The sequence below is a fragment of the Oreochromis aureus genome, linkage group 2, assembly GCF_013358895.1.
Source record: "Oreochromis aureus strain Israel breed Guangdong linkage group 2, ZZ_aureus, whole genome shotgun sequence".
Classification (NCBI taxonomy): domain Eukaryota; kingdom Metazoa; phylum Chordata; class Actinopteri; order Cichliformes; family Cichlidae; genus Oreochromis; species Oreochromis aureus.
In genome coordinates this window covers 3,256,637-3,272,111 of record NC_052943.1, presented here as the reverse complement: position 1 = coordinate 3,272,111, position 15,475 = coordinate 3,256,637, and the positions used below count along the sequence as shown (strand labels likewise).

The 15,475-nt window shown below is 39.8% G+C and overlaps 1 protein-coding gene across 1 annotated transcript in view; it reads right to left on the bottom strand.

Moving 5' to 3' along the window:
* The window catches only part of aff2 (AF4/FMR2 family, member 2), a 195,616-nt gene that overhangs the window by 63,577 nt on the left and 116,564 nt on the right, over positions 1 to 15,475 (bottom strand). The window contains exon 9 of the mRNA XM_039615308.1: positions 10,344 to 10,398. Within this exon, the coding sequence (XP_039471242.1) occupies positions 10,344 to 10,398 (55 nt within the window). The remainder of the gene's footprint in view (positions 1 to 10,343; positions 10,399 to 15,475) is intronic.

Below are 15,475 nucleotides of genomic sequence, written 5' to 3'. Positions count from 1 at the left end.
CACAAAGAGACTGTATTTTAGCATCTTTCCCTCCGATGCCAGCTGGATTTGACACAGCAAGTCCAACGAAGACTTTCCCGTTCCTGTTCGTGAACATTGTCAGTCTTTAATCTGTCCTGTTACATACACGAGCATTTCTGCTTGGTTTGATGGCTGTAATCTCAATCGTGTCCAACAGACAACTAACAAAATGAACAAGTGTTTTTCTTTGCGATGTGTTAGCCAAGATAAGGACTCTCTGTTTACTCAGCTGCCTTTAAGCCCATGTAGTCACTTTAACACTTTCCATTTGCTCGGCAGCCTTTTGAACTCGCTGATCGATGCTTTTCTATACTTCATATTTGTTTGTGCTGTCTAGCTTGCTTCGACTCGTTGTTACGCGATATTTCTATTTCAAGGTTCGTTGGTAGCCTCTGCACTTTCCTCTTTTTAAACTGCTGCTCTTCTGCAGGAAGTCTGCCAATCTCTGATGGAGGCAGCAGCAGTGGACATGATCTGCGCTCTGAGATCACCTAGCGTTACGCCAAAAATGAACAATTGCATTTAGTTGCAAAACTGGTGTTTTGCAACTAAATGCAAAAAATAAGACTAATAAGACACAAAAAAGACTACCAAGGCTAAAAGTAAACATATTCATTTCAAAAACCCAATTTTGAGCTTTAATTAAAGTTGCAGTGAAATCGGTGTTCTGACACTTGTCCCGTCGTCCTTGTTCTCTCCATAAACACCCACCGTTCACTTCTTTCAGCTTTTCTTTATTTATGAGGCCACTTCGCAATTAAACCACCCAGGACTGTGATTTGAGGTCACCCTGTAACTATGTGCTTTAGATGATTAATAGGATGTTGCCACTGGATAGAAAAAGGTCAGGCCTGCTCACTTGTGCAACAACGACATATTTTCTACACGTGTCGATTACACAGACTTAACGGCACCCCGAACACCAGCGTGCGTCTTTTTGTCGTAAAGCTCCGCTAATCAGATTTCCTTTGATACTCTGGTTTCATGTTTCCTACCTAGTGCACATTCAAATCCTTGAGTACATTACTATGGTGTGTTGAAGTGTTTTCTGTGCATTTTGTAGTCTGCATGCTCATTTGCATTCTGCAGTGAATGCCAAGTGCCAGGCTAAACAGAAAGCCATTCACAGAAATACTGCTTCATAGTACTGGAAGCAAATGCTTTGCTTCCTTTTTAGCTCCCTTCTTACAATCTGTGATCCGTCCAGAATATAGATGATATAGGAAGCCAATACAAAGTGTTTTAAAACTATTTTGATAGGAACAGGTGATGTGTGAGGATCTGTCACATAGTAGACCTTTTTCTTCATGTAAAGGCTCAGTCACAGTAAAAATGATTTGGCAGCTGGTGATTACACTGACAGACTGATTGATTCTATATATTTCTTATTTCTATAAGTAGCTACAACAATGAAATAGTCACCCAGTGGTTGAGTGTGCAACACCCTCAACATCTGGGCAACTTTGATAACAAAGTGACGCCACAGGTCACCTGATGGGAGGCAACCTGTCTCCAAACAATCCTGGTCCAACTCAGACTGGATGCAATCACTCTCAGACAGACTAGCAAAGGTTTGAAAATAACTACCATCTAATTTATAAACAATCAACCTGAGTCAGTCTGAATGTTGTTGTTTGCAATGTGTCTCTTTGCAGTAGGGGACTTGACGCAACTGGTTGTCAACTGGTTGTAGGTTGCCGAGCACGTATGTCATTTTGCTTTGCCAACCTGCAGCAACTACATCACTGTTGGTGAAAAAACTTATATTTCAAATCTATGTGTTTATTTGGACCTGTGTAGATTTGGGATTTGGGCAGCACGGTGGCACGGTGGTTAGCACTGTTGCCGCACAGCAAGAAGGTCCTGAGTTCAATTCCACCATCAGGCCGGGGTCTTTCTGTGTGGAGTTTGCATGTTCTCCCCGTGTTTGCGTGGGTTCTCTCCGGGTACTCCGGCTCTCGCCCACAGTCCAAAGACATGCAGTTTGTAGGGATAGGTCAATTGAAAAGCTTTAAAATGCCCATAGATGTGAGTGCGAATGGTTGTCTGTGCCTGTGTGTTAGCCCTGTGACAGACTGGTGACCTGTCCAGGGTGCACCCCGCCTCTCGCCCTATGACAGCTGGGATAGGCTCCTGCGACCCTGAAAAGGATAAGTGGATGGATAATACAAACTACATTTAACCCCATTAAATCACTGACTGAAAGACTGCTGTTTTATCGCTATCTTGACGCATCAAAGTCGCTTTAAAACAACAACAAGGCAAACGATTGCGAGTTCATTGCACATGCTCACAGCAATTTTAGTCGTGCCTCAGCCTCCAAAGACTCTCGTCCCTATTATGATCGTAGTATAACTGAAATTTAAATATAAAATTTCTATTTCCTGCGCTTTCCCTGCTAGCAGAAGTCAAAACATTTGCCATTACTATTGGCTGAACATTGATTGGCCTCAGCAGGTTGTCTGCCAATTGGAAAGCCAATGGTTTAATCCTCGGGCAACGAACCCCTGTGATTGTGAAGGCATAGATAAAATAATACAGATCACAATGGTAGCCAATGTCGGGAAAACAAAACTAAACTAACTTTTCAAACTAAAAAAAAAGGATATCAGCTTAATTCTATTTAAATGTTCCAGTTTCAAGACTCTTCATGCTAATTCACTGCAGAGCTATTGCTAATGTTTCAACCAACACCTGTGAGTTTCCCATGGAGACAAAGCCAACTCTCTGCTCCATGCAGTGTGCATGCAGCTCAAGTTAGTTCATGCATGCAGCTCTTTTGACCTTTACCAACCAGCTCTGTCAGGCTGAGATGCTTATCTCTTTAAATGCTGATTTCCTCCACAGATTCATCCTAAAGCTGCACAGCTAAAACTGATCTCCTCCAGTTGCATTTTCCTGAATTCAATGTTATAGAGTCGTGTAACATTACTCAGCCTACGAGTAACAAAACTCATCTGCATTTAGTAATACTGTAGCTAGCCCACAGTGCAGCAGGCTTGATGTGTTTAAGGCTCCCTTTCTGCTAGACACTTTTCCCAGCTGCAACTGTGCCTTCATATAGAGACGGAACTTTTAAGCCCGACTTTGCTCTGACCAAGGTGATCTGTCATCACGAGCTCGCAGAGAGAAAAAGAGAGAAACACAGGCAGATAGAGACAAAGGACGGTCCTGCAGCGGTAATTGGGTTGCTGTTTTTCTGTCAGTTTCTAAAGTCATTAGGAACATCTCTCTCTTTTCTGCCCTCACTCCTTTCCTCTCCTCTTTCCTCATCTCCCCCTTCCTCTGCTCTTTCTTTCAATTCCCTCCTCTCCTCCATCTCCTTTTGCTCTGTGCCAAAAACATATTCATCATACTCCTCTGCTGCCCTCACAGTGTTGTGCCACGGCATACTAATGACACTGTGCATCTGTGTGTGTCTCTCTTACACACACACACACTCTATCAGCATGTGTTTATATTTATGTGTTTGCTGGTGTAAATGCTTGTGAGGCGACGCCTCCATGAGTACACTGTATGTGCATCTCCCTATGTATATGTGTGCAAATGTGTAGTACATGTAAGCATATATGTGTGTGTGTGTCAGTTATGAATGTGTGCGTGTTGTGTTTTACTTCAGGCTAAGAAAGCTTGATAATACACCGTGCACTCATTTGCCATAAGCCTGTTAAGAGCATGCACGGAAAAATGCCACCAAATACATCTCAGCCTCTCTCTCTGTCTGTCATCTGGTTTTCTTTCCCTCTTTCTCCGTCTTTTCCTCCTGTCTGTGTTGTTTTCACTCTGTTTGGTTTCTCTCCCTCTAACTTATTCAGTTCCTTTCATTCTTTCGCACCTCCCTCTCTGTTTATCTAAATCAATCCCAGTGTCTGTCTTGCACACAGGCTGACAACAAAATAAAAAATACAGAGCGTGAGAGAGAAAGAGAGCGAGTGAATGTATGGTGAAAACAGTCAAATTAGACTTAACCCTTTGTCTTTTTGGCATACGCTGCATATGTTTTGTGTTTTTATATCAAAATGTCAAATATCTCTTTCGCTAACACACATAATAAAAATAAAATTTGCACAGCAATATATGATTTCAAGTATGTACCTATTGCAGTGTGAAGCCTGTAGTTCTTGTTACCTACGCACAAAGAATACAACAAAGAAATCCCTCATACACTGCTGCCTTTCCCCTAGCTCTTTTTAATCTGCTGGGACTTGACAATATGTCAGCCACAAATGGGAGACTGGAGGAAAACCATTTGTGTTTGAAACTTTGCCTCATAAATAAAATCATAGGGGATGTTTCCAGCCCCTGTCAAGGTGTTGACTGCTTGGCTTCATCTTCAAATGGTTCAATTAATTCTGAGTAAAACAGGTTTTCGTTTTTTCTTAAATACAGAAAGAAAGAAAAATCCGGTTTTAATGTAAAGGTTTTCAGACACTTTGATTAGTGCTTCATTAAATCACCTTTAGCAGCAACATCCGCCTCAAATCTTTGCTTCTCGTTATCTGAGATTTCTTCTGGTGTTTCTTCTATCCTGTCTCCCTCCCATCACCCCCGACCTGCTACAGCAGATGGCCCCGCCCCTCCCTGACCCTGGTTCTGGCTGGAGGTTTCGTCCTGTTAAAAGGGAGTTTTTCCTTCCCACTGACTGTTGGGGTTTTCTCTGTACAGTTGTAGAGTCTATGCCTTACAAAGCATCTTGAAATGACTGTTTTCTTTTATTTGGCGCTATATAAGTAACATTTTATTTAATTTAATTGAAATTCTTGCGCCTTTTGGGACTCTTCCATACGACTGTCTGTGACCTTCTATAAGGATCTCCAATCTCCACATCCTATCAGGAGCTCTTAGAACCAAGGACGAGGTTCTTGGGTACCTGTCTGAGGAAGGTTCTTCTCCTCCAATTACTCAGTTTTGCAGGGTAGTCAAACGGAGGGAACTGCTGATAGTTCCAAACAACTTCTGTTTCAAACATCATACTTTCAGCGCTGCAGAAACATACTTGCAATTTTCCCCAGATCTATGCCTTCACACAATTCTCTCTTGCAGGTCTAAAGTCAATTCTCTTGTTATTCACTCTGACACATCAGCTATGACAACTTTAAGGTGTATGAACTTACGAATTATGTCCAGTCATTTTGGCACATTTACGTGAAGTCATTGAAGTACCTCAAGAACAGATGACAAAGACCAAATGTCATGTTGACTGGAAAACCTGTGTTTCTTATTTATTTCTCAGAAATTAACAAAATGATGGTGTCTAACGTGTAGATTGATGATAAAATAAACAATCGAATCTAGTTCAACAAGACAAAATGCTGATGTCATTTATTGGTTCAGGACACCGTAAATTGAGGCCTCAGTGTGACTGATGCCACATTCATTAGAATTAGCAGACAGTGATTGGGTAGAGCTGTCTGTGTCAGCACACTCAAAGTGGCCACACATCTTATTTTAACCCATAAGAATATAGAAAGAAATGAGAATATGAAGGAGGGAATCAGCTATAGAACAAACTGTTTTTGTAGCAGCCTTTATTTCTTTATATGGATAAAGCTGTGCATATGGAGACTGAGTGGCCAACAAGAACGGCAGTTTTTGGCGCTTCTACCTTGGCTTCATTTTTCAGCTTTGGCTGAAGGTGGCTTATATGACAAGTAGGACTAGCTAGTTGTTCCAAATCCCATTCGATTGGATAAATATATGCATACAAACTCAGTGCAAACGATGCAAGCAATCAAATGTATACTACTGATATACAATCATATGAAAAAGAAAGTTTTTCACAGTACTCTGAGGTTTGCAGACAATCATTCATGGATATCTTATTTATGGTCTCGCTACAGTGTTTTGTTCGGTTGAGTTCTGGACTTTGACTCGTTGTAGATTTGTTGCTGTGTTTGGGATCACTGTCAGACAGATGACCTCACATTTAACTCCAGAATATGATGATCACAAGGTGTCCAGGTCCTGTGGCTGCAAAACAAGCCCAAATCATCACCCCTCCACCACCGTGTTCGACAGGGTGTTTGTACTGATGCTGTGTTTGGGCTGCTGCTGTACATTATGGCCAAACATCTCCACTTCTGTCTTTCTGTCCAAAGGACATTGTTCCATACGTCTTACAGTTTGTGTGCAAACCTAAGCTGCGATTCCATTTTTTTTCTCCTGGAAACCTTTCCAAACAAGCCATAGTTGTTCAGTATTTTTCTAATTACACTGCCACTCACTGCAATCCTGAATGCACACTAAGTATCTGTAATTAACAGAGCTTCTTTCAGTAACATTACACAAACTTAAACCATTATAAATGACCTGCCATCATTTATAATTATAATATCTACCATCATGGTTATTATACAATCAGAAGGCCAGTTAAAAGGGGATGAGAGGAATCGGTATCTTCATTAACAGAAAACATCTCACAGACTCTTTGATGAGCGCTGATATCTGTCTGCACAGTGGGGAGGGGGCAGCAGCACGACCCCCACTGACTGCTTTGAACTCATCTCTGGCATCATTAGCGCGTGATGACAGTGATTAGAGGAGAAAGGGCCACCGTGCCAATTTCCATACTGAAAAACAAGACGGGAAGAGCAGGACAACCGCACGCCTCATATGCAAAGTGCCCCAGAGTGACAAAGCCGACCTCTTTAGTCAGTGAATAGCGCATAAAAAATGCTGATACACCCCACAACAGGACACATCACTGCTCCAAGGTTTGTAAACATCAGACCAGTGATGGAGAAGGTACCAGCAATACTGACATGCTGACCTTTAATGACTACGCTTGGTGTTTTTTAGCCCCAGAATTAGCATGCAGAGCCTTGAGTGTGCCACCAGAATACTAACTGACCTACTGTATTTAATTACAAAGACTTAATAAATTGAACAATTTAAAAAGCTATTACAAAATGATGAATTAAATTAGCATCTAAATGATTCATTACAAAACTTAAAGTAAAAACCAAAAGATCATTACATTTCCTCGATCTGTCGCCAAATAATTAGTCACTCAGTAAAGTCAATAAATAAATACAAAATACGGGAGGAGCCTTCACTTTCTTTTCTCCATGTCTGCGTATCACTGGGCCATCTCACCTTTCTGCATGTCTGTGTTTGGTTTATTGCATTTTAATAGGAATAAATAAACAATCTCACCAGAAATGACATGTATTAGTTTTCCTGAAGCTTTTGATCATATTGCACATTTTCTTCAGCATGAAGTTGCACAATGTTAGGTTTGATGTGCAGTGCTTAAAGAAAAACGTCAAGTTAAACTTACAGTTCCACAGTTATTATGTAATAATAACAACTGACTCTTCTAAAGTGTAACTGTCAGTCTGTATATGTATATGTCAGTATTTATACTATAAAACGTGAGTCGTTCCCCCCTACACCCTGCATGACTTCAGTATAAACATGTAGCTCAAAGGCAGCTTTGTTGTACTTTGATTTCCAGCTGTTTGTGACATCACAGTGAGTTGGCAACTTGCAGTTAGATTTAGTCTTCCTTAGCGCTCTCCTCGTCCCTGACCTGCGACCTGTCAGATCGGTGACCCAGCGTTTCGTGTATTGTTGATTTCTTATGTTAATATTATGTTAAAATCACGTGCTCTTCATAAGTAAGGGTAGAGTTAAGTTATTTTGTATTACTCATGAGCAGTGTTGTTCAAGTTACCTGAAAAGTAATTCGTTACTTATTACTGATTACTTCTCCAACAAAGTAATCCTGTTACATTACTGATTACTTATTTTCAAAACTAATTAGTTACTTAGTTTCATAGTTTTTCTTAGTTACTTTTCAAAAACACATACACAACCTGAATACGTAATAAACCAACAGACCAATTCTATTTTTTATGCATAATCCATCATATGAAATTGAATCAAATGGAAAATTCTCTTTTTAAAATTGTTTAATTAGTTTACATTTTTTAATGTTATGCACATTGCATCAAGCAAAAATTGAATTATATGCAACAGTCTTTGACTTGAAGAATTTCTTTAACATTTAAACCTATTTTCTGCATATTCCAGAGTTTAAGATTTGAAGTTACATTTTTCACTGTAGAAAGAAGTTTGTGTACAGCGGACACTAATGTTTTTGTCACTTTTTACGCAATAAAACTTAAAGTAATATAAGTACGTCCACGTTTTTAATGCTGTATGGTTGTACTCTCTCCTGCACTCCATATTATCCATTGTTGATCTGCACACGTCTGTTGCTGCCACGGACGTCGCACGCGTCTACGTCATTGTCATGAGACACTCCCAAACAAAATCACGGTTTAGTAACCCAGTAATGCAGCGTGCTTACAGGAAAGTAACAGTAATCTCACTACTTATTTTGCAAAGGTAATCCATTACATTAATCGTTACTTGAAAAAAGTAATGGGATTACAGTTACTCTCTGCTCATGAGATAACGTTAAGTTTGGGTTATGTTTCCACTCAGGCCTTCTGTGTTAGTTATCGTGTGTTTCTTGTCTGCGTGTTTCATGCTGTCAAGCTTGTGTTGTCATGTCTGTGTCTCTCAGTGTTTCCTGTTTTATTTTGAAGAGTCAGATGTCTCCATGTTCAGTGTATTTTGTTTTACTTCCCCTGTGGTGTCATTATGTTGATTTGTGTCAGCTGTGTCCCCATGTTTCCACTTTCCCTGATCACCTGTGTGTATTTAGTCTGTGTGGTCGTCCAGTCTTTGTCAGGTCGTCTGTTTTCTTCCCTTCATGTCAAGTTTCATGTTCATCTTTATTCTCATTCTCTGCGTCATATTCATGTTTTTGTCACAGTCATCAAAGTTTAGTTTTTAGTTTAGTTTTCCCTCCAGTTCACCTTTTGCTTTATTTTTTGTATTCATGCTAATCAGCCACAATAAGCGGCTCGCCTTTTGTTTAAACTTGCGTTTTGTCTCCCTCCGTGTCCTGCATCTTGGTCCAGATGACATGACCCAATTTTGCGGTGTCATTTATGAAGAGCAAAATAACTTTGGGTAGAGTACTGACATCCAGCACCTGTAAACAGTGTTACTCCTAATGATTTTTATTTTATGCTGCTAAATATTATAGAAATCCTAAATAATTAGGCCTCGCAGATTCTGAGGATTCCTGCAGTGAATTTTGCAAAAGAACCAATAGATTTTATCTCACTATCAGTCATCATATCAATAAACTATTAATTGCAGAGTTGGAAAATATTAAGGAAATGTTCCCATCTTTTTTCCCTTTATCCTGTTTTTCCTCATTTTACTTTGAACTAATAAAGGAAAACTTAATGAGAGGGTGTTTCTATTTGACTAAAAGATAACTCAAAGCTACAAATGGTAAATGGACTGATTCTTATATAGGGCTTTTCTACTCTCCCAGCAGCATGCCACATTCACCCATTCCTATGAATTTAAGTGCTTACAAACTTAACATTCATACTCAAATGGATGCATCGGACGGCAACTTGGAGTTAGTATCTTGACCAAGGGTACTTGACATGCAGACTGGAGGAGCCAGGGATTGAACCCCCGACTTTCCGATAAGTAGATGACCTGCTCTCCTGAGCTACAGCCACCCTGAAGGAGGGCAGTCATCTTACTATAATGATCATGGTGTATTTATTATAAATCAGAATTCTTTTGTTTTTCGTACCTGTGAATGCGGTGTTATGTTATCTGTTCACCTTAGTTTCATGAAATCATAGCGGCTACAGGGACGTAGCACTCAGAGCACATTCGACTACGAGCTCTTTAAACTCTTTCACACAAACTCTGATTCATCTGCACTCGAAAAAACATTCTTTGCCTTCATAAACAGGAAGCAATCATTTTGAGGAAAATGCAACTGAAATGTATAAAATCAAAAGTTCGTTTATCCAAATAATGAATAGTTAACGAAAACATGCTTGATATAAACTGAATGTAAACCAGTCAATTCCATTAAATCTAACATTTTACAGCGTACTCATGTAACTCATAGGAAGATTTACATGTAATCCTATTACTTAAAGTAAGTCTTCGAGTATGTGGGCACTTTGGGGGCTCAGTATCCTTCATATGGAGTCCACAGTCAAAGCTGATGCAAGTTTCTAAATATCCATCTTTTAAGCTACTGTAATACAAGACAGTAAGTGACAAATGGAAGGAAAAATGAGGACGAATTATGCCTTCAGAAACACTGACAACTCCCAGATGAATGAATTAACAAATGTGACACATCCACAGCTGAATTTACTGCGTGCTATGCTAGTAGATGAAACGCTGAAGGACAGATGGAGGAGAAGCCGGAGCGAGGGATCATATGCAGCAGCTGAATAAGAGGACAGACAGCAGAGGGAGCTCACCTGTTGTTCGGCCTCTTCCTCGTCGCTGCTGATCTTCAGGTCATCCTCCAACATTCTGCACAGAGACACAGAGACATGTGTTATTGCGGCCGTGACCTCCTGTCTGCTTGCATTAGTTTGGTTATGGCAAGTTGTGATCTGCAATTCCCTTTCCAGAGCCTTTTTTTTGGTCAACGGATTAATTACACAGCAAAAAAAGCAGCAAGCTGGTGGTTCATGTTGGGGAATGAGGAAGCGGACATTCACTGCTAAAAACCTACCAGATGTTCAGCTTTTAGAGCTCAGGGATTGTTTTTTCACCTGGAAACTTTCTGTCTGACAACTGCTGACCTACGGCCAAGAATTCCTTGGAAACAAAAGAGGAGGTGCTCGGCAGACACGGGCCCTTCATCACGATTGCACGCTGATTTTTAAAGAGGTTTCTAATTGGAAAAAGAACCTGGTCGTTGCCCCGTTTCTCCTATTCTCGTGTTTGTTTTGCTCTCCCTGTGCGAGAGATCAACTTCTAACAGTACAGCTCCAATGAAAGAGATATATAAGGCGCAGTCGATAACATGACCTCCCTCACAGCATCACCTGCTCCTTACCACACAAATTATTCAGTATTTATGTGCTGTGGATTGGCAAGTTCCCATGTTTTATTGCTTTATATAAACCCTCCACACAAACTACTGTTATTTTAAGCTTGCACTGCTATTGTTATGACAGGAGAATCCCCTAAAGGGATTTTTACTGCCTCACGAACCACTCTTGTCAGTGCTTGCACCGCTAAAAAATACTCCCCAGTGTTGTGGTGTTTTCAGATGGGGCCGTATGAGTCGTGAATAACCGAAGCACAATAAGAAAAAGCTTTGCAGATAAGGGGCACGGCGCTGCACACGGCGATGATAGATATGTTTGAATGAATGAATAATGGATTCATATTTTATTTCATAAGAAGGGACAGATGGAGAGAGAGAGATAGTGAGTGAGATGGAGATGATAATGATGGGGAAGTGAAGGGGAGCGAGTGGTGGTGGCGGCGACTGAAAGAGAGGGAGGCTGAATAGAGAGCGAGGGAGAGAGAGCGAGGAAGGGAAGCATGGCAGGGAAATGAATAAAATGCACAAGAGAGAATAAGGAGGACAGACGCACTCAGATATAAATGAGTTATGGACTAAAGCATCCATGACATGCAGAGCTTAGAAAGCAGAACATCACATTTCTACTAGGTGCAGATGCTCTTAATTGGCTTTATAAAATTGAGTCCTTTTATTGGTAAAAGTTCAGCGCTACCAGAGCTCCATCACTCGAGGAGGTTTGTCTGAGGAGATATTAATATTTTCTTAAAGCCACAATCAAAGCCACGCTAAGCTAATTACTCAATACTTCCACATGTGCATCTGCTCACACTGCAAATCTAAATGTACACACGGCTTTTATTTTCCCAGTCTGCGTCTGGACACTCGTCTGTCTGGAGCACAGCGGAGCGCTCAGCAGATGACGAGCCACAGATTTCCCTCCGGAGACCAAAACAGTGCGTAAAGTGGAAGTTGGATGGAGTGGACAGATAACGGTACGCTAACGTGTTCATCGTCTTAGCATAAGTTCACTGTCAGAGTTAAGTTTACATCTTCTTCATCACATTTGCAAGACTTTCAGAAAACTTGACCTCTGACCTGGAGGTCGAGGTCCCTGAGATTCAAAATCCTAGGTTTATACAGCTGATCACTGAAACTAAACTAATTTGGGTCATGGTTTGTTGTCTTTTGAATAAGATTTTTTAAGCAAAACATTAGCTGTGGATTATTAACACTGTGATTACTTACTGTACATGGTAGAAAATAAAAATCTCTACCACGTCATGCAACAACACCTGCTTCATTTTAGCTTTAAGCTACTTCCTGTATCAGGTTCAGATTCATGAATTCACTTTTTTGCATTTTCTATCTGATCGAGTTTCTTCTTTGGTATAATCTTTTATCTTTCGGAACTATTTTGTTTTCTGATATTGATATTAGATACTTTTTAAATCTTGTTTTTCATGTTTTGACTGAAAGTATTTCTCCTTCTTCTTCTCATTATTAACTGCATTTTAAAAACAAATGTTAAGGAAAGTGTTGGCAAGCTGCTATTTTAGACTTTACCTGCGTAGTAATACCACCACTTGGACCCCAGTGTTATGGTGAATGATTGCTGGACACCAAAGGTAGCACTTTTCCAATGATAATGTAGGGTTTGTGTACTACCTGTAAGGAAACTGGTAATTATTTTTGCTGTAAACTTATTTAACTGGCATCTTTGGCACTACAGAGTTCCTCCTCCTATTTGGGATTCTTCAAGTGGTTTGTTTATCCTTTCTAATGTCTCAGACTTTGTAAACCTGAAATGACAAGCTTTTATTAGCTCTCGCTAATTAGCTAGCTAGCTAGCTTAGTTCAAAATGTATTTGGCAAAATGGCTAAAGTTAGCGTAGCTGGGGTTCAACTGTGTCTGTGACTTATTTTTTAAGCGTCAGACAACTTTACTTAAAGTGTACTGCAGTAAAAAGTCTTTATGCTTTTATTGTCGCGAGTTTTTTTTGCATTATATTTTATTTTATACAAAGCCCTTTTTGTTGACAAATGCAGCCTAACCAAGGTGTTATCTGTGTTTCTGAGCCAGCAAAGCTAAAACACTGGCTTCACTAAGGGAGGGTTTTTCATGCATTTGCCTAAATGAATATCATGTGATTGGATCACAGTGTCACAAAACTCCTTACTCACTGCTCTATCGACTATAATGAAACAGCTGAATTCACTGTGTTTTTCTTATTGGGCATTAAGGTACTGAGCCTGTTGGAGAGGGATTACAGCTGGATGAGTTTTCTGTAAAGCCAGACATAGTAAACATTCAGCAAAGAATATAGCAATTAGCCTAAACAGCTCATTTACTGTTGAATAAGACGAGGTAGGCCTATTCATTATCGAGAACATTTTACGCCTGTTGAGCATCACAGTGAAAACAGAGAATGGCCTAATGGCAGCGGTAAACTAGGCATTGTTTTTAACCAATAACAATTATTTCACCCTAATAAACAAAGCAGCATTTATGTTTGAATACAAGATTGGGGAAAAATTGCACTGTGGGGTATACATGAGTAATCAACAGGAAAGGGCTTATCAGCTTTGAAAGCTTAGCATAAAACAGCACAGAAAGCACTGCAGCTCCCACAGAACTCATACTAATGGAGATATAATTAACTATTTAACTGCATATCTAAAGTGAAGGAAATGAGAACTTACATTTTGACCTGGGACTTTAATCAAACCATCCAGCTGAATTACCGCTAACTTACAAGACTGCCTTGACTTTTTCTTAAGTTGCAGGATTTTTGCATCATCTCCTACCCATCAAGTCTTTTTTAAGAGAGTGCTTTTTGACGCCATCCTCACCAAATACTCTCTAACCCTTATTTAAATGAGGTTTTAAATAAAGTATATAAATAATGCACCGCACTTGACACTTAAAAACTCTCATTAGATGTAGTAACACGAGAGTTGTACTACTTTATATGATATGGTGTGACAGCAGATCAAAATCCTCTTCCTTAGATACTGAAATATCTTTAACAAGGAGACTAGCGTTTGCAGGACAGCAACCATTAAAGACCGCAACAGGTCAGCACGGTCGCAGACCTGGTCCCTGACTTCAAAGCCACCATTTCAAAGGCTACGAGACAGCGAGCACGCTCTTGCAATAATTTTATTTGTGGCTCAGTCTTCAAACACTGTTTTTCCTGGTGTTACAGTAGCACTACAGAGATTAGACTTTTAGGGAATAGGACAGAAAAAATATGGGTCATAGTATTATCATCTTTGGCACTGCAAAGTTCCTCCTATTTGGGATTCTTCAAGTGGTTTGTTTATCCTTTCTAATGTCTCTCGCTTTGTAAAGGTAACTAGCTAGCTAGCTAGCTTAGCTCGAAATGTATTTGGCAAAATGGCTAAAGTGTCTGTGACTTATTTTTTAAGTGTTAGACAACTTTATTTACAGTGTACCGCAGTAAAAAGTGTTTCATACGTGTTGAAAAAACTACAAACATTCCACAGCTTTGTTCTTTGTTCTGCAAAAAGCAGCTTGCTACATTGTTACAGCATTATACTGTATATGATAAAGACTTATTTAAAAAGAAATGTCTGTGTAATTGAACAGTTTGTGGCTGCTGATAAACATTACATGCAAGCTATTTTAAATAAATATGAAACCCTGATATGAATAAGCAAAAGAGAAGAGATGGATACATATATAGATGGAGTTTAATTTTAACTTGATTAATTAGTTAAGAAACAACTTTCAGGATAAAGTCTAAGTATGTTTAGCAGATGTATTGCTGAGTCATTTACTGACCAACCCTTCTTGTCACATTTTAGTTTACTCTGCAGCCAGTTAGTGTCATTTTCCATGATTGAAAAAACAAGAACCAAAAGGTTAGATGGAGAGGCAGGTAAGGTGGTAGTTGGTATATGAGTCACATGACTTCTGACTCCTATTGGGTTCCACAGTTTTCAGACTTTCTTATGTGTCACTTTTCAGTTAGGGTTAGGGAAACAGCTGCTATTTGCAACAAGCTTCTCCACCAACTTCTTGACACAATTTCAGACATGGAATAGCCGGTAACACAGCAAAGAGGTCCAGCTTAATGACTCAAAGCAACAGATGAGCAGATGCTAGCAAGTGGATTACCAAGTGGATGAGTTATTAAAAAAATCACTATAATCACAGCTGGTATGACGGGGGACAAACGCTCTATACAAGTCAAAACCATCTTTGTACCCAGCTGTAAATATGCTTCTTAAAGTTGGACATTTAAACATGGGAGTCTGTGGGGACTTATCTGGAGCCAACCTCAAGCAGCACCTAGTGGAACTGCAGTTTGTGCCATCTGGGGCACCTTTCAAACCGTCAGTCATAAAAGGGGAAAAAGTCACCCCGTATATATAGTTGTCATGAAATGGGGAAATTGACTTTCAAGGTTAAAAACTGATTTTTTGTACCAGGCTGTAAACATGTCAGTTTCATCTGTGAAGTTGGGGATTGATTCACCTCTGGAGAGCCTAAAGGGGTGTCTGGAGAAACTGACGTTTTTTACACTTTAAGTTAGCTTGATGTTT